This window comes from Microtus ochrogaster, chromosome 1 (genome assembly GCF_000317375.1).
Source record: "Microtus ochrogaster isolate Prairie Vole_2 chromosome 1, MicOch1.0, whole genome shotgun sequence".
NCBI lineage: Eukaryota > Metazoa > Chordata > Mammalia > Rodentia > Cricetidae > Microtus > Microtus ochrogaster.
This window is the reverse complement of record NC_022009.1, coordinates 17,127,586-17,148,825: the sequence shown is the minus strand read 5'-3', so window position 1 is coordinate 17,148,825 and position 21,240 is coordinate 17,127,586. Positions and strand designations below refer to the sequence as shown.

General features: G+C 40.0%; 1 protein-coding gene across 2 annotated transcripts in view; it reads right to left on the bottom strand.

Moving 5' to 3' along the window:
- The window catches only part of Rad51b (RAD51 paralog B), a 513,137-nt gene that overhangs the window by 466,724 nt on the left and 25,173 nt on the right, over positions 1 to 21,240 (bottom strand). For both annotated transcript variants that reach the window (XM_013351997.2, XM_026778999.1), the window contains 2 exons: positions 9,955 to 10,074; positions 7,969 to 8,152 (listed from right to left, as the gene is read on the bottom strand). In XM_013351997.2, coding sequence (XP_013207451.1) covers positions 7,969 to 8,152; positions 9,955 to 10,074 — 304 coding nt within the window. The remainder of the gene's footprint in view (positions 1 to 7,968; positions 8,153 to 9,954; positions 10,075 to 21,240) is intronic.

The following is a 21,240-nucleotide window of genomic DNA, read 5'->3' as shown; positions in this document are numbered from 1 at the left end:
TGTAGACCAGGCTGGTCTCGAACTCACAGAGATCCACCTGCCTCTGCCTCCCGAGTGCTGGGATTAAAGGCGTGCGCCACCACCGCCCGGCTCTATGTGCGTTCTTTAAGGAACATCTACTCAAGTCCTTAGGCCAATCTTTAATTAGTTTGATTTTGTTGTTGTCCAGGCTTTGTTACTGAGTTGTAGGATTTTTTTAATATATTGTGGATATTAGTTCTTTGTCAGATTCATGACTTCCCCACCGCACAGTTTGTTTTTCAGGTTGTTGATGACTATTTCATTTGCTGGGCAGAAGCTTTTAAGTTTGATATATTCCCATTTGACTTTGTTTTGTTGTCCATGTTTTAGGCGTGAGGCATTATGGTAGCACTCTACAGAGCACTGGTGCTCAATTCTTGCCATACAGCTTTTATATAAAATTGTAGCTAGTGGCATTTCATAGGACTTTGAGCAGCTCAGGGTATTAGAGGAACTGAGCTTTCCGATCATCAGCCAACAGCCACTGGTTGTAAAAAAGAAGCATGGAGACACCAAGCCCCAGTTTCCAGGTGATTTTGCACACTTTAGAAGCAATGCTAGAGTACTGTCCTTTCAAATAGCATAGGAATTAAATAAGCATTTAATTAAATATGCATTTCAGAAATTGTATAATTAAAAGTATAAAATATCCTACAAATATGTACTGGATACTACTTAATATGAGTCACTTTTCAAGAAAGGGAGCTATGGTGAGGAGTGCACAGTCCTGTTTTCAGGGGCTCCAACACAAACATACAAAAAGTTAAATGATGCTGCAAGGAAAAAAATCATTTAGGCTCCAAATAGAAACTCACAATAGTTGTACCACAATGGAAAGTGGAACCAGTTAGAGAGCAGAGGTAGACCAGCAGTCTGCATTTATAGAAAAATGCAAGGCATGGGGAACATGCTGGAGCCAGAAGGATGTTCCTGAGTGCCTTATCAGGAATGCAATCTATCAACAAAGATTCTGACCTAGCTATGAAGGATATACCTGATGAGACATGTAAATTCTCTGTCCTTATCGTGCTTTTAGTCTAGGACTTAGTTAGACATGTTACCACACAATGCTTCTGAGCAGAGGATGTGGTCAGAGATAAACGTGGAGAAAGTTACGCTGCACTGATCTGTATCATATCATTATCTATGCAGTAAACTCAGAAGTAAACCAAGTAGATGCTGGATGAAAACCCACGCTACAAGTGTCAAGTGACATTACTCAGTTATCCAAAGTAGTCTTGGGCAAGTCACCTCATTTCACTGGATCGCTGCACTCACTGGAAAACTAAAGGTTGCCACTCAGCCACAAGCTTGAGATCTTCAACTGGAAAACATACAGCAAGTGGAGGACTGGGTAATAAGCGCAGGGCAACGCTAGGGCTGCAACTGACTTTCATTTCCAACCTCTTCTCTGCAAAGTAACAACCACACGTGTGTTCATTGGTTTACCAAGAGCCTGCCTCCAACAAGAGCACTCTCTGAACAAGGGAAAGACTGTATGGGTCCAGTCAGACATGAGAAAGGGTTTAACAGGAACTGCGGGTCTACACTTTCCCAATATTTTCTCTGGGTAACCTGTAGCCCCCGTGACAGAAGTGAAGGTGCTTCACTTCTCACGCATCAGTTAGAAATAGAAAGAGAGCAGTAGCCAAGATATTCGTTCTGTTCTCCATTATGTCACAGAGAGCTATTTGTCTCTGCAGGTGATGATTTATAGAAGCCTCGAGGCCAAAGACTAGGTTTTCTTTGTCTTCAGGACCTCGCTGTGCCTAGCATAAAGCTTTGGACACAATTACTAAAAGTGGAATTAAAAAGGGAAAGAGGAAGAAAGAATGAGAAGAATCCAAAGAAGTAGGAGTTACGGGGTCGAAGAGGCTTCAGGCAGTCTTAGTATCTATCAACAAAACAGAGGAAGGGGGCAATGGAGAAGTACAGCATAATTTGTCCTTATTGTAACACTGTACAAATATTAGGATGGAAAGTATACAAAGCATCTGGAATAAGGTTATAGTTAAAAGTAATAATAGGCTGTCTCTCACAGAATGTACCAAGTACTGCATTAATAACATTACAAACATCTCATTTAAGTCCCACATACCTACAAGTCAGATATTATGCCCATTTTTCAAACAGGAAAGCTAAAAGTCAGAGTCATGACACACACTTACTCAAAGTCTTAACATTAGCGAGAGTGGGCTATAACTCAATCTAACATCTAAATCCAAAGCTGTTGTGGGATAATCTTTTTGTGTACTGTAAAGACGTGTCACTGCCTAAGGCACCTTCTGATTGGTTTAATAAAAAGCTGAATGGCCAAGAGATAAGTAGGAGAGAATAGGCAGGACTTCCAGGAAGAGAGAAAACTGTGGGAAGAGGAGAGGTGGAGAGACACCAGCTAGACTCTGAAGAAGTCGGACATAACGGTACAGAGAAGTAACTAAGCCACTTCACAGAGCGTAGATTAACCGAAACAGGTCAATTTAAGGTACAAGAGCTAGTTGGGGAAAGGTCTAAGGAAAAGACCAAGCTTTCATAATTAATAAGTCTCCATGCCATTATTTGTGAGCTGGACGCCCAAAGAAAAGTCAAACTAAAAAAGTCAGTGCTGCGCTCTACCAGGACCAGGGAATAGGACCGAGGTGGTGGAAGTAACTGGACACCAAATGTATTATGAGATGGAGCCAAGAGGATTTGCTGAAAGATAAAAAAGAGTGCTAAAAATAATGAAGTACTAGATGATATCTGTAGAACCAAATGGCCAAAGGGAGGAGAGCCAGTACCTCAAAGGCACATCCCCTTCTCCAGACACAGCCAGTATCGTGTTTTTATGAGTCTGCAGGCCAGCTAAGGCAAAGTCACCCGCTTTACCGCCTTTTTAAAAACGGCCCATGTTGCAATAATTTTAGATTTACCATAAAGTTGCAAAGAGAACACAAAGTTCTCTTCTCCCAGCTCCTCCCACCGTCTTACTCACTTAGCCCATCACAGGACATCATCAAAAGCAATGAATTATGCTTGTTGGAACACTGTGAGCTAAATCTTGCAGTTACCATTAAGACTATCATAACATCACTTTGGATCCAATCAATACATAAAATTATAAACTGTCAATATACAATAATAAAAAACAGCTTTAAAAACTATGTTTTGTAAACTATAAGCTCAGAAAAGATGTTACAGCTAAGGCTCCCTCTCTCCCCCCATCCTCTGCTCGCCCTTCCCTCAGGGATGAGTGTTGAGAGACAGACACGTGGCAAAGGAAAGCATGACAAAGTGCAGGAAATCCAGGTAGAGGCTGCATTGTCCTCTCCCAGTGGAGACACAAGGATGTGCTTAACTGTCTCAGCAAGGACGCAGGGCAACATGTGCGAAGTTGGCTCAATCCTTAGCGTCCAGCATTTTCATTGGGGTCAGTCGGGAGGTATGCAGCACCCACTTAGATGACCTCAGCTAATTAGACTCCGGTCCCCAGAGCAAAATCAATGCTTACCACAGACCGCATTGTTTGCACAAACTGTGATCAGACTGGTACCTGTGGCCTCAACCCTCACACATACAAAAATACTTACTAGGTGGAATATTCCCAGGGCTCTTCTCCCAGGACCCAGCCAAGAGCCAGGCCAAAAAAAGGGAGTTTTTTTTTTTTTTCTAGAAATGAGCAGGACTGGAGCAACTTGAGCCAGCTGAGTTAACCCTTTCCTCACTGGGAGTGTATTCCTGGGCTACCTGATTCGTCCCACCGCTGCAGGCTGTGCACCTTCAAGCACACCAATGCCGCCCTGCTATCCACCAGCTGATGCTTACTACACAACGAGTTTAAGGGCCATGGGCAGCAAGTGGATAGCTGAAGTAGCACGGTCTCCTGCGTGAGCAAACAGAGGCCCCACAGAGCCCTACTCACCTCGAGGTAACCGCTGAGAACTGTTGGTTCTCAGTGACTCCTATGAATGGTCAGACTGAACCCAAAACGTCTGATTTCCAGAAAAGCCACACAATAAAGATACACAGTGTGATCACCAACTCCAGTGTTTTAATACACTGAGGATCTGTGATTTATATCTCACAGAGCAATTTCATAAGACTCTCCTAAAAAGGTAAGCTCTGAAGACCCAGAAAAAAGGCTAAATGACAAAAGTGGACACATGTATCTATGTCACAAGTCAAAAACCCAATGAGAATTTTGTAATTGACAAAATCTTGACTCTTTTAATAAATTGTCCACTAATTTAATTTTTTAGTATTTATTAGTGTCAATGATAAGATATGGTCTTCAAGATTAAACCACCTTGCATGATGAGACAGCTGAAGGTTAAAAAAAAATAAATTCTAGACCATACAAAGTTGAGTCAGAATAATTTGAGAGAAAAAAATGTATGCCCTTTTCAAATAATAAAATATTTATCTTATTGTATTTTTTCACTTAAACAAAACCAAACAGTTTCTTCTTGATGAGGATCCTAAATCTGGATGCCTTTAAATAGCAAACGAGAAGTACAAGTATTTTCATTCATGTTTCTAAAGTTTTAAACATAAAAATGGAAATTACTATTTCAAAAGAACCCTTAATAAGCAATAAATCAGAGCTATGCATATTCCCAAAGCACATAATCAGAAGCACAGAGGGCAACCACAGGAGAAATGCCTCAGGCCCTGTTTTAGAATAAGCCAAATTTTAACAACTACAGGTGAAAAAAATATTTCTAATTTAGTATCATCTGTAAAACAGAAAGGGGGGCCACTGTGAACTGACAATTACTTTTCACAAGAACGTGCTATTATCTTCACCTACACAGTTCACAATGTGACATTACTGCTTTGTATATGGTAAATAGAAGCAGCAGTGAACAGGCAGTACAACCACAATCACCACCCTTTAGAAGACAACATCTGAATTCTTTTCTCTTATTATTTCCACTGAGTATCTATAAACAGTTTCAGAATCCACCAACATCACAAACATGCTTTAAAGACAAAAACTCCCCCATAGCAGCATGCCTCTCCGTTCCCCAAAGCTTCAAGAGAAAAATTCCACCAGGCTTCTGCAACTGAACTTCGCAAACCACAGTCTTAATGTATTTGAGCATATAAAATTCTCTCCTGAGAATGTTTAACTTTATAACTCAAATCCTCCATAACATAATAATGTGTGTTTCCAGTAAAGCGGTGTCACTTAGAACCTCTTTGATGGTCAATGGCTAATGGAGAAAAGAGCCATAACAGAATTAAAATATAAACACATTCATGTCTACGTGAGGACCAAATGATGTCACCCTTCCCAAACCAAAGGTTCACTAGTAGCTCAAAAAACTGAGTCATCACATTCACTGCATGCACGTTAAAATCAAAGGAAGCTATAACACAGGTTAGTGTATGCATACTATAAACAGATAAACCTACCAAGTTATCATCTATAACATTAGGCTAGCATAATTATTTGTACAGCATTATGCTGATTACAAATTTATTTCACAAATATCATTTGGTATGAAGTATTACTCATACTTCATCATATTCCTGCAGTGATAACACTGGAGTCAGCAGTGGGGGTTCAGAGAATCTCTGCAAGAGGAGGGTGCATGCCTGAGTAAGAGCAAACAGCCGGTCACCCAACACTCGCTATAGTTCTCAAAGGGTGCAGTTGCCAACAGGGAAGCAGCTGAGGGTTCTTGACCTTGTACAGGAAAAGCAGGTTGCAGAATTCCCCCACATTTGAGTCTCCAGAGTGTCTCCCTCAAAGGCTGATGACACCACAGCCATACTACCAGCACACCAAGCAATAGAGGCTGCCCAGAAAGCAGGGGACAATGCCACTGGGGTTCCAAATGGCTAAATTTGATCAGGGACCACAAAAAAAAAAAAAAAAACCCACAACGCTTCATAGAAGAAAAATATCTAAACATTGAAATTTTTAATACTATGAAAAATTGCAAAATATAAAATAAATTTTAAAAGTAAGGGAAACTTTGAACTGTATGTACTTAGCAAATGCCAGGTCTAGCAAACAATGCTAGTCCTAGATTATTTGATTTAAAAAAATGGAAAGATATAAGAACAAATTAATGTTTTGTAGACCATAAAAAAGTATTCTCAGTAAAGTACAAAAATTTAAAGCATCCCTTTCTTTGCACTTGTAATTCTTTAATGTGGAATCTTTAATGTCCACTCTGTGTTAAGTAACAGAACTGATAACTAAACACAGAAACACAATTTGAATTATAAAATTCTTGCTCTAACAAAAATTCCTTAAAGGATAAAAGACAAGGGGCAGGAGGTCAGTACCTTGAAGCCATACAAGAAACTGTTAGATTCCTGTTTTTTTTTTTTTATTTTTTATGGCAAGAGTCTTACTGTATAGCCATGTCTGGCCTGGAATTCACTATGTAGACAAGGCTTGCCTTGAACTCACAAAAGCTCCACTTCCTCTGCTTCCTAGGATTAAAGGCATATGCGCCTCCTAGATCCATAATGCACTGGTTGTCTGGAGTAGCATAAGACCTGGATGACTGGCCTAGGGAGAAGGATCTAGACTAGGGACTGGCAGAAATAACTCACACATCAGACTGCAGCCATGCTCACGTTCTTCCAGGGTGCAGACACCGAGCACGTGATGTTTCAGAGAACTCAACTCAAAACAAAAAGTCCTTTTTCTTACTCAGAAACATAAATTTTCTTAGCAAATTGCAAAGCATCTGGCTAAAATTGCTATTTAAAAAAACAGCTTTAAAAAGTGAATTTTTTGCATTTTACACAGGCTTAGGTCAAGCAACACTAAATTAATAAGATAAGTATGCAACTAATCTTAGCTTTCCATTCAATTAAGTATCACTTTGAAATAGTCTTTAAATTTTTCTATTCTACTTGAATAGGAACAACAGAAATTCAAATATATCATTTTAAGCAACTACAAAACTCTAAAAGGAAACACTTCTCAAGCTAAACTTTGCAGTAGCTGATTTTAATCCAAACTGTAAGTTTTAGAGCCATTAAAACATGTAGAAGGCACATATATGACATCTTCTCCCCGCCTTCCTGCTAGGCTGTACAAATGAAAGGCGCATGGTGGCTCACATAATTTGTTTGAATGATTTCTGATACAAAGACCCGAGCTTTTAATTTCCCCAAGACAAATGAAAATTACAAAGTCTCAAACAAATTTTATCTCAGGTTAAAGAGTTGCCTTGTATGGATGAGGGACATGAAACGGAAAAGCCTGGCAGGGTGTGGAAGCCACACCTGCAACTCTAGCACTGAGACAAGGCAGGAAGGTCTGGGGGGAGGACAGCCAGCGCTGGACAGTAAGACTGTCTGGAAACAGCACTCTTCCTGAGGCTGTGGAACAAGCTCAGCCCTCCCACGGGCAGCAGAGTGGGGCGGACCTTAATATGTATTTCTATGTCATCAGCCGTGCACCTCAGATGTCCTGATCACAATGCCCACGACAGAAAGCCATTCCAAAAGCTCTCTTAAGGTTTTCTCATGGGCATTTCCATTAGTGGTTGACCTCTGCCCACTGGAAGCAAACCGAAACAGCACTAAACACAGTAACGTATGCACAAAGCCTAAAAGATTTAATTTACAAAATCTACAAGATACCCTGCCTGTGCAAAGGAAGTTCACAGACATTGACCCAGGCAACTCGGTGAGTTGTACTGCTTCATAGTAATCTCAGCATGGCAGACGTGATACAAAACACTCAGAATGAGTGAAGAGTGAGAAGGAGTAAGGTGAGTGGCGATGGAACCGTCCAACACTCAAATGTGCCCCAGCATCACAGTGGAAAAAGGGGAAAGAATCTCAGCAGACAGAGTAATTTACAAAACCAGAGTTGCCTGGTGTAGTAGTAATCAAACTTTAAAAGGTCGCCTGCTTGCTAGTCTTCTCTAAGTTCATTACTCCATACTGTGAGACCATGACTTTACGAGAAAAGAAGGAAAAGGGGACACTTACTGGGAGTGAAAATGTCTCAGCCAGGTACTTCAGTAAAGATGCTTCTTTGGCCAAGAACTTGTTCCTTTCCTTGATGTTGCCTTGAAGCTGCGGATCAAACTCCTTTCTGACCACGGATGCAACGGAGTCAACGATCACAAGCTTAACTCCTTTGGAAATAATCTCTTCCTCCAAAGATTCAAGCCTAAGAAAGTAGAATTTGTAAAATAGTGAACAAATTTAAGACACATTTTTTCATTTGCCTTTCTTTTTAGAAGGAAGATGGAAGAACATTGTATTAGGGCTGGAGAGAAAAGCTAACCACAGGACGGGCAAGCTGTAAATCCTGGCAGCTTCCAGGAGAAGGGGACTAGGGGAGAAGAGAGAGCATCATGACCTTTGAGTTAGGGTCTGCAAGCATCTGTGAGGAGCAGGGAGGGCCAGAGAAAACAGGGAGGAAGTCCAGCGTCCTAGAACAAACATGACTGGGATTTTGGTTGGTACCCAGGAAAGAGATAGAAAGTGGGGCAAGAGAAAATCATGCTTTTGGATTTAGAACTCAGAAAAAGAAAAACAAAAGGCAGGTTTAACATTGAATATCTGTAAGCAACTGCTAAGACTTAATTTTTAAAAACAGAGTCAAAGGACTGGAGAGATGGCTCAATGGCTAAGAATACTTGCTCTTCCAAAAGACAGGGTTTGGCTGCCAGCACCCACAAGATGGTTCACACCCATCTGAAACTCTAGTTCCAACACCCTCTTCTGACCTCCAAGGGCATCGGGCATTACAAGTGGTGTACATACAAACATTGTGGGCAAACACTCATACACATAAAATATAAAATAAATAAGTCTAAAACAACAACAACAGTGTTTCAAAGGTTTATCAGCTTTAAATCAGTACACCAGGTCTGGTGACACAGGTCGGTAGTCCTCACTACTCAGGAAGCTGAAGAAAGACGTTTGCAAGTTCAAGGCTGAACTGGGCTACAGTGGGAGCACAAACCCAAACTGGACAACGTAGCATGGCCCTGTCTCAAAGTAAAAAATTTAAAAAGGATTGAGATGCAGCTCTTTGGTAGCGCACCTGCCTGATACACACTGGGCCCTAGGCTCCATCCTAGTAACACACACACACACACACACACACACACACACACACACTACCCTAAGTCACACTGGTGACTATAAAATGCAGCACGCATAACTTAGTTCAGTCCAGCACTGCTATTGTCTTGCATTCTTCTGGAAACAGGCACAGTGTCTTCATGTTGTCCTACGATGCTAGAAAAGCTGTAATCTTAAAGTAAAACTACTTGTGGTAGTCAGTCTCCAAAACGGCCCCCTCTTGTTCCCATTTCCTGGTATGTCATGTCTTTGTATGAATACATTTCCCTGTGTGTATGTGCCTTCCCACATGGAGCAGGAGTTGGTCTGGGTGATATAAGCTTTGACAACAGGGTAGTATTCTTGTTTGTATGACTACATCTCCCTGTGGATATGTGCCCTCCCACCTGGTACAGGAGTTGGTCTGGGTGACAAAAGCTTTTGACAACACAGTGGTACTCTTGTTCCAGACAGCAGGCACAAAGACTACAACATCCACACGTAAGAAAGCAGGCCTTCCAACGGCACAGGAGTGAGGCTGGAAACAGATGCCAGGCCTCTGAGCCGAGAGATGACTGCACTCCTGGACAAGAGCGGAGCAGGAAAACTGGCTACGCTACTCCCAGATGCCCAGCACCCAGAAAATACATATTTGCTGCTACCTTTTGAGGCAATTTGCTAACAAAACACATAATTAATAAATTACTTAGATTGTAAAATATTCATTTAAATGTTTTTCTATGTTAAAGAAACATTTTAAAAACTACAACAAATAAAGAGTACAGAAATAATTATTTCCTTAATTCTATTATATAAGAATTATTTTACTCAAAAGCTAAAAATAAAGAAGATAAACACCTTCAAAGCATTACTAAAATAACAGAATCTGAAACTGCCTACCTTTGTAGAACTCCCTCACAGGTGAGTTCCCGGTGAAGATGAACTTTACTGCTCATCTGAAGCAATTTTTCTTCAGTGTTAAAATAGAGTGGAAAACGGGCTTCTGCGATCTCGAGCAGTCTACGGAGAAAAGGGAGAAGAGTGCAGGAGAAAACACTGAGCACTGAAAGCCACACTGCTGAGTCTCCAACACATTCTATATGGGAAATTCTTAAGACCTGCCGCACGCCAGGTGCAGGCCAAACTCTGGAAACACAAGTGTCCTGAAGCCATGTGTCCTCTCTGCCTGCTACGGAAGGGCAGCTGTCAGAACAGAAACTAGCAAGGCTTCAGGTCTCACCCAACTTCCAACAAGCAACAATGTCTCCAAATTTTCATTTTCTGGAAATAATATGTTTACAAGTAGCACTTTTGTCTAACAGCTATATTAACATATCTGAAATTAGAAAAGGCTTTCAGTTGCTTGGATGAACAAAGTCTATTTCAATAATTATAGTATATTATCCTAATGATAAGTTATATTTAAGTTGGCATGTCTCATTCCAGAAAAAAATATGCTTTCTCAATTAAAATTTAGTGCTATCTAATAGTTCCTTGGTAAACAGAAGATTATTATGTAAACAAATGAATGCTCTCCAATTACTTGTCAGTAAACAAAAAGTTATTTTCTAAATATTCAATTCAGACCCCAGGCCTAAATCTAATAATGTGGGGCAGGTCAAGTAGAAAGTGATAAATAAAACAAAAATGACATCATCATTTAGCATCATAAAGGGCATTACTAGAAATTACAAATGTATAGGTTTAAAAGTCAAAACTAAAACTCTTTGAGTATAGCTGGATTCCAGTTACATCTGTCAGCCATACTTGGTCATCCAGGGGACCTGGAACAGGAACTACAAACACTAAGCCATCCCATAGTCTATGTTCAAGTTAGAGCCACAGAAGTACAAAAGACCAGTGTCCAAAGAGTTAAAGGGTTTCTGAGAAGAGACTGAGAACGTTAAGTAGATAAACAAAACAAGTTCCTTCAATATGCTATAATCAGAAGCAAGGGTGGAGGGGCCTAAAACAGAAAAAAAGAAGAGAAAAATAGAGACAGTCAACAACCTTTTAAGTTTATTTTCAGCAAAATGAAAAGAAAAATACATAATTTGGTTCAATAAGACAAGATTCAAAATGCTTCAAGAGAAAAATATTATTTAAAGAGGTATTCAAGTGAGCAGTGTTTGACAGAGGCATAGGGACTAAAGGGAGGAGGGCAGAAATGGAGGAAGACAGATTAGAAATGCTGTGCCATTGGCCATGGAAGATGGGCAGGCTGTGAAGGTTTGTCAGAAACTATTATTATTATTATTATTATTATTATTATTATTATTACTATTATTATGCAACTGTGCAGTAAGTTCAGCACTCAGTGTATGGATAGAAGCTAGTGCTATTCACATTTGATGTGCTGAATAACTATACTAAATAATTTTCTATAGGTTTATCCAAATTATTTTTATTTTAGGAAGCATTTTTAAAAGTATAAATAAAAGCTAAATATAAATGGAGTTTTCTACATGCCTGGTCTTAATCCTAGTAGTCTCCTGTGACAATCTTCTTCACAAGACCTTGTTTTTCAGGACAAGCAACAGAAAAACCTATCCTGTCCTCCGATGTAATCACATCAAGTTTGAAAAGAGTGCCACCTACTGGATATCTTTTAATAAAAAGCATTCTTTGAAAAGATTCACTTAAAATTCATTCATTCATCCAGGCATGGTGGTGCACACCTTTAATCTCAGCGCTTTGGAGACAGAGGCAGGTGGGTGGATCTCTGTGAGTTCGAGACCAGCCTGATCTACAGAATGAGTTCCAGGACAGCCAGGTCTACACAGAGAAACCCTATGTCAAAAAACCAAAAAAATAATACAAGAAAATAAAATCCGCTTATTCGGGATTTACTGAGGACCTACGCCGTGCCGTGTTCCAGGCACTGCTGTAAGTACTGAACACATGGCATTACAACATCCCACAAAAGGAAATGAGGACAGTAGGGAGGAAGAAAGTTACATTCTCCCTGGGCTGGCTTGATTTATGTCAACTTGACACAAACTGTAGCCATCTGAGAGGAGGAAACCTCGACGGAGAAAATGCCTCCATATGATTGTGCTGTGGGCCAGCCTGTAGCGCATTTTCTTAATTAGTGATTGATGGGGAGGGCCCAGCCTATTGTGGGTGGGGCCATCCTGGACTCTTGGGCTCCATAAGAAAACAGGCTGAGCAAGCCATGACAAGACAGTAAGCAGCACCCTCCATGGCCTTTGCATCAGCTCCAGCATCCAGGTTTGAGTTCCTGTCCTGACTCCTTTGATGATGACCAGTGCTGTAGAAGCATAAACCCTTTCCTCCCCAGCTGGCTCTTTGGTCATGGGTTTCATCTAACTAAGACACTCCGGAAGGAGAGAAAAGCAAATAAACATATCAGAGGCCAGCTCCAGTGATCTAAAGAAAAGCAGGTTGGGGGGGGGGGGGGGGGGGGGGAGCAAGTGGTATTCCTCGCAGAGCTGTCCAGATGAGTAAGAGAACAATGCGCTGTCTGGAAGAACAGAGATCTGCAGCAGAGAAGATTGCTCCCGCGAGTCAGTGGCAGGAGTGAAAGGATAATATAGCTGGAACACAGGGGGCAAGGGGAAGATTAACGGGGGAAAGCCAGAGAGCTAGCTAGCCAGAGATCAAGGTCCCCTCAGAGCCTCAGATCTGTGGTCATCTGTTTGGAGTTTAGTAAGAAAAACGAGAAGTCTGGGAGCAGAACTGACACCAGCAGATTTCCTTTTCAAAAGTCCATTACCTTAACCATTCAGCCACCACATCCCACATAGGTTTCCTTAAACATTAAAAATAAGTAAATAAATAATAAACAAAAGACTATTGGGGGTTAGTGCTAGAAAGCACTTGCGGTTCTTTCAGAAGATGAAATTCATTTCCCAATACTCATATAGTGGCTCAAAACCATCCTTAACTCCAGATCTGGGGGACCTGCCTCCCTCTTCTGGTCTCTGGTATCAGGCACATACATGTTGCTTCTACATACATGCAGGCAAAACATTCATCACATAAGATACAAAATAATAAATAAATCTCTTTTCTTTAAGTTTGCTCTAGAGTCTGGGGAGATGGCCCAGCATGCAGGAGTGCTTCTATACAAGCATGAGACCCTGAGTTCAAATCCCCACTATGGAGCAGAGACTGGAGGATGGCTGAGGCTTAATAGAGGCTAGGCTAGGTCCAAGTTCAGTGAGAAACCTACCCCAAAGGAATAGGGGAAAGAATGATACATCAGGACACCAACATCCTCTTCTGTCCTCCATAAGCAGGCAGAAGTGTGCGCACACACACACACACACACACACACACACACACAGTTTGCTCTAGATGTCAAATGGAGAAAAGGCTATAGGAAGGGCAAGGATGAAAACAAGATGAGCTGGTACTGCAGTCCACACAAAAGAATGATGGTGACTTGACCTAGGGAAATAACACCTCAGATAATCAGAAGTACCTAGATTATAATTCAGAGGGAGAGAAGGAAGAATTTCATTACTAGAAGAATGGAAATTCGATCATGATTTCAGTTATTGGTGTTCTTCCTGTGTTCTACTTTTTATAGAGGACTCCAGACTTCATCTTCAGATATATCAATTTTCCACATATGTAAACATAGCTATAACATGTTATTATGTCAAGTGGCAAACGTATATGAGTCTGGGGATTGTGGGAAAGCTCAGAACATGAACCCATGACCCTTCTGCCAATCAAGAAGTTTGTTAAAATCATGAGATTGGATATCAGGGACTGAGGAAAGAGAGAAGAGGAACAAGATTCCAAAACTGAGTTCTAGGGTTTTCCAAGACTTAGAAGATGAAAACTTGAGGATCCAGCAACACAGATGAAAGAAGCGGTCAGAAGATAGGAATCAAATCAAGAGAGACTGACTGCTGCTAAGAACACAGCTAAAGGGAAGAACTGTTCACAGAACAATCGACAACAGTCAACAGTGCTACATGAATACCCACATGGTGGATCCAAGACAGGGCTGGAACAGTCCCACTTCCTAGAGATGTCACAGCCAACATCTTGTCCACAGACAACACATTATTCAACAGGTTTATACTAACAATGATGTACAAAACTTACTATGTTATCAGTCATGTAAAAGCACAGTATATACAATTATGCACAGTCTATAACACTTGGTAATGGCAATGGACAGCTGTGTTTGTTTACTCTGCTAGTAATCACCATGACAGTATTTTTCAGTTCTGTAAAACACAATGCAGCAGCTTCACGTTGTTTTTGTTCACCATGGCTTGACTGCATACAGAGACCATATCTATAAAGAACACACACTATGCAGTGTGTGTAAGTACACTGTAACAGAAACATAGGACAAATTGTCTAGTGATACAGTTCTCAGACCATATCACCACCATTAAGCAGCACATGGCTATGTTTTAAATACTACTGAGTTAAATAAAGTTTTGAAAATCAATTTCAATATAGGGCTAGGAGATAAAGCCAGTATGGAATGAATTCAAGACAAAATAGGGAGATTTTTACTTCTGAGCACAAAAGATTAACTGCTTGGGAATTGCCCTGATAGCATCAACAACTAGGAAAGCAGACAAAATATCTGACATAACAGTTTCACACACTGAACAATAGTTCAAAACTGTGACCCTCATGAGAAAGGAAACTAATAGGAACCTGAAGTGTGTCCCAGGCTCACACCAGAGGCACTTTCCATTCTACAAAACAAAAAAGGGAAGCCAAAGTGAGCCTGGTGGAACCTGAGCAAAGATGAGATCAGAGTTTGGGAAGGCCAAACTGGTACGAATGCAGAAAAGGAGATGTGGGGTCTCGGGGGAAGCTGTGGATGGGTGCGCTCCAGAACCAATACGCATAATGTATGGAAGGAAACTACTCAGAAGGGACCAGGAGACAACGCAGAGACTAAACACAGAATGAGAACAGTACACATTCCCACGTCAACAGAAATAAGGAGATCTCTTTATACCCTACGCCGCTAGTGGAGTCCTCAGATGGGCTTCACAGTACTGAGGCTTAAAGACCACTTGGGATCTGCTGTAACAAAAGAGAAGGGCCAGTTTTTAAATGATCAAAATAATTTTAACTATAAATTAAAACAAAAATCTGATGCTTTAAAGCTATATATTTAAGTCCAGCATCTAACATCCAACTTAGAAATTACGAAAAAAAGGGGGCGGGGCTGGAGAGATGGTTCAGCAATTAAGAGCACTGACTGCTTTTCCAAAGGACTCGATTTCAACCCAGCACCCACATGCCAGCTCACATTCATACACAGAAAATACAAAATAATAAATTTCTTATTTTAAGTCTGCTCTTCAGTTGAAACCAAAGGACTCAGTTTCAAGCCAGCTCCCACATGAAAGCTCACAACCTTCTGAAACTTCATTTCAAGGGGATCCAACGCCCTCTTCTGGACTCTCACACAGATATACACATGCAGACAAGTACTCATACACAGAAAATTTTAAAATGTTTAATTACTAGGCATGTAAATCACTAACAAAAGACCAGAAAATGTACAGGTGATGGCATTACTAAATTCCTCAGAAACAGCTATTCATAATCTTATAAATTTACTTAAATATGTAAATAGAAGTTGTCAAACACTATGTACTGTAGACCCAAACCAGAAAATAATTTGTTTTTGTTAATAAAGTCTAATTTGAACACCTACTTGGCTCACTTCCTATTACAGCTGCTTTTGCACTATAAGAGCAGAACTGAAGGGCTGCAAAAGACTAAGAGCTGGGGCAGCTCAAGGCTTTAACCCCAGCACAAGAAAGGAGAAGGGGAGACAACCTAAGCTATATAGTAAGACGGTGTCAGAAACAAAAAGGAGGTAGGGTGGTAGCTCAGTTAGTTGGTAAAGTGTTAGCATTGCAAGCATGAGGTCCTGGGTTCGATCCTCAGAACTTGTGTAACAACGACATGAGTGACAGCACAGGTTTATAATCTCAGGTTGGGCAGGCAGGAACTGGCAGGTCACTGGAATTCCACAGAGAGCCAGGCTGGGCCAGTGAGAGACCTTATCTCAATTTTAAAAAAAAATGAGAGTGGCTCAATCGTTAAGAGCACTTGCTGTCCTTCCAGAGGACCCAAGTTCAATTCCCACCACCTCCAAGTCTAGTTCCAGGGGATCCAATACCCTCTTCTGACCTCCTCAGGCACCAAGCACACAGTGATATAACATACAGGCAAACATCCATAATAAAAATTTTTAAAGGGGGTAGATAGACATGAGGAATGGCACCCAAGGTTATCTGTTCTCTGGGGTCTATATGCACATAAACACACACATACATATACACACAAAAAAAACCTAACACAGGTACACAAATATATGTACATGCAACTGCATGCACAAACTCTTGGCAGAATCAATAACTAAAATAAATCAATCGAAACAGCTATAAAGAATGCCTGCAGAGCTAATACTGTTTCCGAGATCATCTGAAATAAAAATGTTCAAACCACTAATGAACCATGCTTAAGGCAAAGCATGTGTTACCTTTGGGTTCAACCTCATCAACCCTCCCCAGCCATAAACCTGAAGAATGCACTATCAAATACTCCACAATTTCACAAGTAAAATGAATTCCTTAACATAAAATAAGCAAATAAAATAAGCAAACCAGCTCTTTCCTTTTACTTAGGTTTTTAAACTGAGTTCCTCATGGACCTTATAATTTAATTTATATAATTTATAACTTATAATTTAAGTTATAAGAGCTAGTTGGAAACAAGCCTAAGCTAAGGCCAAGCTTTCATAATTAATAATAAGTCTCCATGTCATTATTTAGGAGTTGGTGGTCCCAACAAGAAAGTCTGACTACATATGGTGTCCAAAGTGGAGGCACAAATATCCACATAGGACCTGAGAAAGCTTAAAAAAAAAAAAAGAGTTCCAAACACACAAACAGACCTGGCTTCCTAGGCTGGCTGGTGTTCATGGCATACAGAGGCGTGGCTCCCAGCTGCTACCTACAGGCTTGAGGCTCAGCTCTCACAAACCCAAGCTGGGGTAGAGCCAGCTGCCAGAGCCATGTGCTAAGTAGAACCATGCAGCGGATTGCCTGACCCTTTAAGGTTTGGCTCCCGTGGTCAGATAATACTTCATGTACGCAGTAAGGCTGGGTTCAGATGAGAAAACTTCTGAACAGGTACAGTAAAAATGGGTATAGACTGTCACATAAAAATATAAATGCTTTTTTTTATATTTATTTATTATATATACAATATTCTGTCTGCATGTATTCCTGAAGTCCAGAAGAGGGCACCAGATCTTATTACAGATGGTTGTGAGCCACCATGTGGTTGCTAGGAATTGAACTCAGGACATTTGGAAAAGCAGGCAATGCTCTTAACCTCTGGGCCATCTCTCCAACCCCCTATAAATGCTTTAAAAATAATAAAGTCTTTAAAGAGTGAGTAAAGTTATAAGAAAGAATAAGCCATGTAAGGGTGGGAAATATTGTAACACAGGGAGTTTGGGCCGATGCTGCTTTGTTAACATTACACTTTTGAATGCTAATGGATAGAGAACAGCCGCTGCTGAGGCACACTGGATTGAGGAAGGGACTGCTGAATTAAATCAGCCTATATATTTTATGGGTGCCTTAATTTCAGAATGGGAGTCAGGAAAAGTTTTGTGTTGGGGGAGAGGTTATACCCTGTTTGCACAGGAAAAAAAACTATGGATTCCTTCAAAGTTAGTGAAGATCAGATTTGATGGGTGTGGGGATCCTGAGGATCTTGGTTGCAGATATGAGGGGGAAAGCCAGGAAAGACTACAAGCCAGGTGACATTTATGCTGATCCTTCTGCATGGGAACAGCTCTGAGACTGGAGGAGACATAATAAATCTTGTTGGCTACAGAATCCTCATGCTTTATTATTTACATGCCATCCTTTTATATGGCATGGATGGAGATTTATATTCCAGTTTGGCTATACAGTCCAAATGGACTTAAAAAGTGGACAGATGTCTTTTACCTGATCAAATATAGAGCAGAGAATCATCTTTAACTGACTTGAGCACACTGCACATTCCATCCTTGTGTTAATGCAAATATAATGTTACCTTTAAAAGTCTGTGTATTTTCAGAAAAAAAGGACCAGATACCAATGAAGACAAGTAGCCCAGGTGGTCCAGCCTCTCGGATTGCTGCACTTTCCTCAAAAATCTGCATTCAGAACAACTTCAAAGCTGCTAGCTGAGATGGTCCAGCCTCATAGACTACTCCAGTCAGGACTTCAGATAAACCCTGCACTTTCCCATTACACAGAGACTGGACAATAAATGTTACAGCTATTTTCCCAGGACTTGACCATTATCTCAGTTTTCTCAGAGTCCCCTAAAGATACAATTATCCCAGCAGGAAGTAATTTTAAGAACATGACGCCCACATTTCCAAGAGATGGGGTGGGTAGTTTTATTGTCAATCGGTGGGTTGTCAATGGGTACTTGTCATTGTTTAGCAGGGCTTACTTGCAAATTGTTATTGGTCATGGCCAGAGAAAAAAGCTAAACAAAAGAGGTTAGACTCAAGGTTTTCTTTCTGAAAAGATAAAAGGGGAATAAAAAATATGATAGGATAAAGTGGTAGATTACTGAATCTACTTTTAAACTAAAAAGCAACCACTAGTCACAAATATTTTACATTGGTATAGATTTTTATATATTGATACAAATGTAAGGTTATTTTTGTTAGAACATACTATATATATATATATGTAAATATATGTTTCTACTCTTGTTTAAGATATTTTGTACATTGATACAAACTTAAGATTACTTTTGTTTTAACAGACTGTGTGTATGTTTCTACTCTTTTTTAATGTATTGTGCCCATACAGCTCATTTTAAAATGTAATGTAAATTCTAGTTCTTAAAAGTTATTATAAACTCTTTAGGATAATTAAGAAATATAGGTTACTAGTTAGTCAGTTATAACAGTCTAACCTGTAGTCATATTAGGTATGTTTTCAAGGTTTAACAGACATATTTTGGATAGATAGGTGGTCTTCAAGCACTTCAGAGATTTACAGAATATGGTATTAAAAAGTTATCATAACATAAAGCTTTTCATGACAGTAATATAGGTCTGCTCCTGGCAGTTCCATTCTACTTCAGAAAAAAGGTGATGGGTATTGAAGAACCTCCATATGGAATTTGCTTTCATATGTGGCAAAGCTAGCCACTGGGCAACTGCCCTTGCCTCGAGTGCAGACAGTATGCTGTCCAAATTGGACAAGGACACAAAAGAAGGTGACTGCGAATTTTGCCAACACAAGGTAGGACATTTTTTTCAAAACTCCTGCTTCACAAAAAACCCTGTCAGATATTCTAGGCCTGTAGGCTGAAGGTGGACATCCCCATATTACACAGGAATCTTGAGTGACTGTCCAGAAAGTCAGATGTCTCAATTGTTTCTAGTTTTGGAAGTTGTTTGTCTTGCACTTTCTGTTTACTCAAGTAATACTTTATCCTTCTTAGGTCTCTAATAGAGTTGAAGACTAGATAGTTAAATCATTTTCTTTGTTACCAAATTCAGAAAAGAAACTTACAAAAAGAGATATAAAATTTATAAAGGTTAATAGACATAAAAGCTTAAGTTATTTATCTAAAAGAAGTTTTAAGGTTTAAATATATACTATTAGGTTGGTAATACAAGTTTTATGATAGAAAGTGGTTTAGGTATAAAACTTTGGACTCACCAAGATAGGATAGATAATAGAGTATTTTCTCTGAATTTGCCAAATATAGATGGACTGGATTTTTTAAGTGTAACTCTTACTTGATAATTGTTCTTATTGTATATAATTTTACTTTGTTAGAGTTAAAACCTTTCATTTTTATTTGAAACGAAAAAGGAAGAATTGTTACAGGATATTTGTTTATACTGTGTGAAAATGTGTCACTGTGATTGGTTTAATAAAAAGCAGCCGGAGCTGTGAGCATATACAGCAGATGACAGCTCATATTCAACAGGTCAACCCACCAGATGAAAAACTCTCTGGTGGGGAGCCCCACTTGGTAAAGACCATGGGGTCACTGAATGTGAATCGGTTGCTTCTGTCTGTAGTTTTTCTCATGTGCTACTACATTTTCTTCCTGAAAACAGCTATGGGTATTTTTCCTGGTGCCAGTATGTTTATCTCGTGTGTGTGTGTGTGTGTGTGTGTGTGTGTGTGTGTGTGTGTGTGTGTGTGTTGTTCTTATTGTATATAATTTTACTTTGTTAGAGTTAAAACCTACTGAGCACACATATATCTGTGAATGGTCAGAAAGATGATTTCTGCTTAATCTATATAATTTTGATGAATAGAAATAATACTAGGATATTTTTCATAGCTCAGACTGACATAGGAAAATAACAAGATTCTCAGTTACAAAATTTATTTTAGACTTCAGAACAGATTCAAAATAGACTAGATGCGCCTACAAAATATGCACCAGAGCAAGTTCCCAGGTATCTGTTGAACCAAAGTCAGGGGGTGATAACATTGAGATATAACTCCCTGCAGCAACTGACTTTTTGCACGTACCCCTGGCCTCCGTTTGTGATGCAGGACTCAAGACCTAGTCAACTAACTGTTTATTGTTTAAGTCCCGAATTTCAATGTCACTCTCTGTCTGGGAACCCTGACCACTTTAAGAAGCTACAAGCCTGCTTTACTCACCATGTCTGGTTGGCGTGACCATCCTAGCCTGAGAGAAACCGTATGGTTCCTAGTGTATCAGAATGGCTCTGTCTCTACTGTTTACTCAAGAAATGCTAAGTGACCCTAAGAATGTTATTTATATATTGTCCAGAGTTTGTGCTATGAAAGGTATGTGAGAGTGTATGTGAGTGTGTCAGTGTGTCAGTGTGCAAGTGAGTACATGATGTAGAAGAGAGGTGTAGCTCTATGTGAAGAAATGTAGCAGAGTGGAGAGAAGAAACGTGTAGAGGAGACAGATATATGAAAAACAGGGATGTATCTGTATGTAAAGAGATGTAACTGTGTACAAAGACTGTCAGGAGAGGAAAGGTGTTATTAATAAAAGCCCAGGATCAGATATGGGATAAATGCTGAAAAAACAGAGAAGTTAAGCAGCTAACCACTAGAAAGACCTCTTACCTCTACTGAATCCTCAGACCAAAGTGGGCAAGATCCCATCTCCATGAATCCTCAGACCGAATGCCAT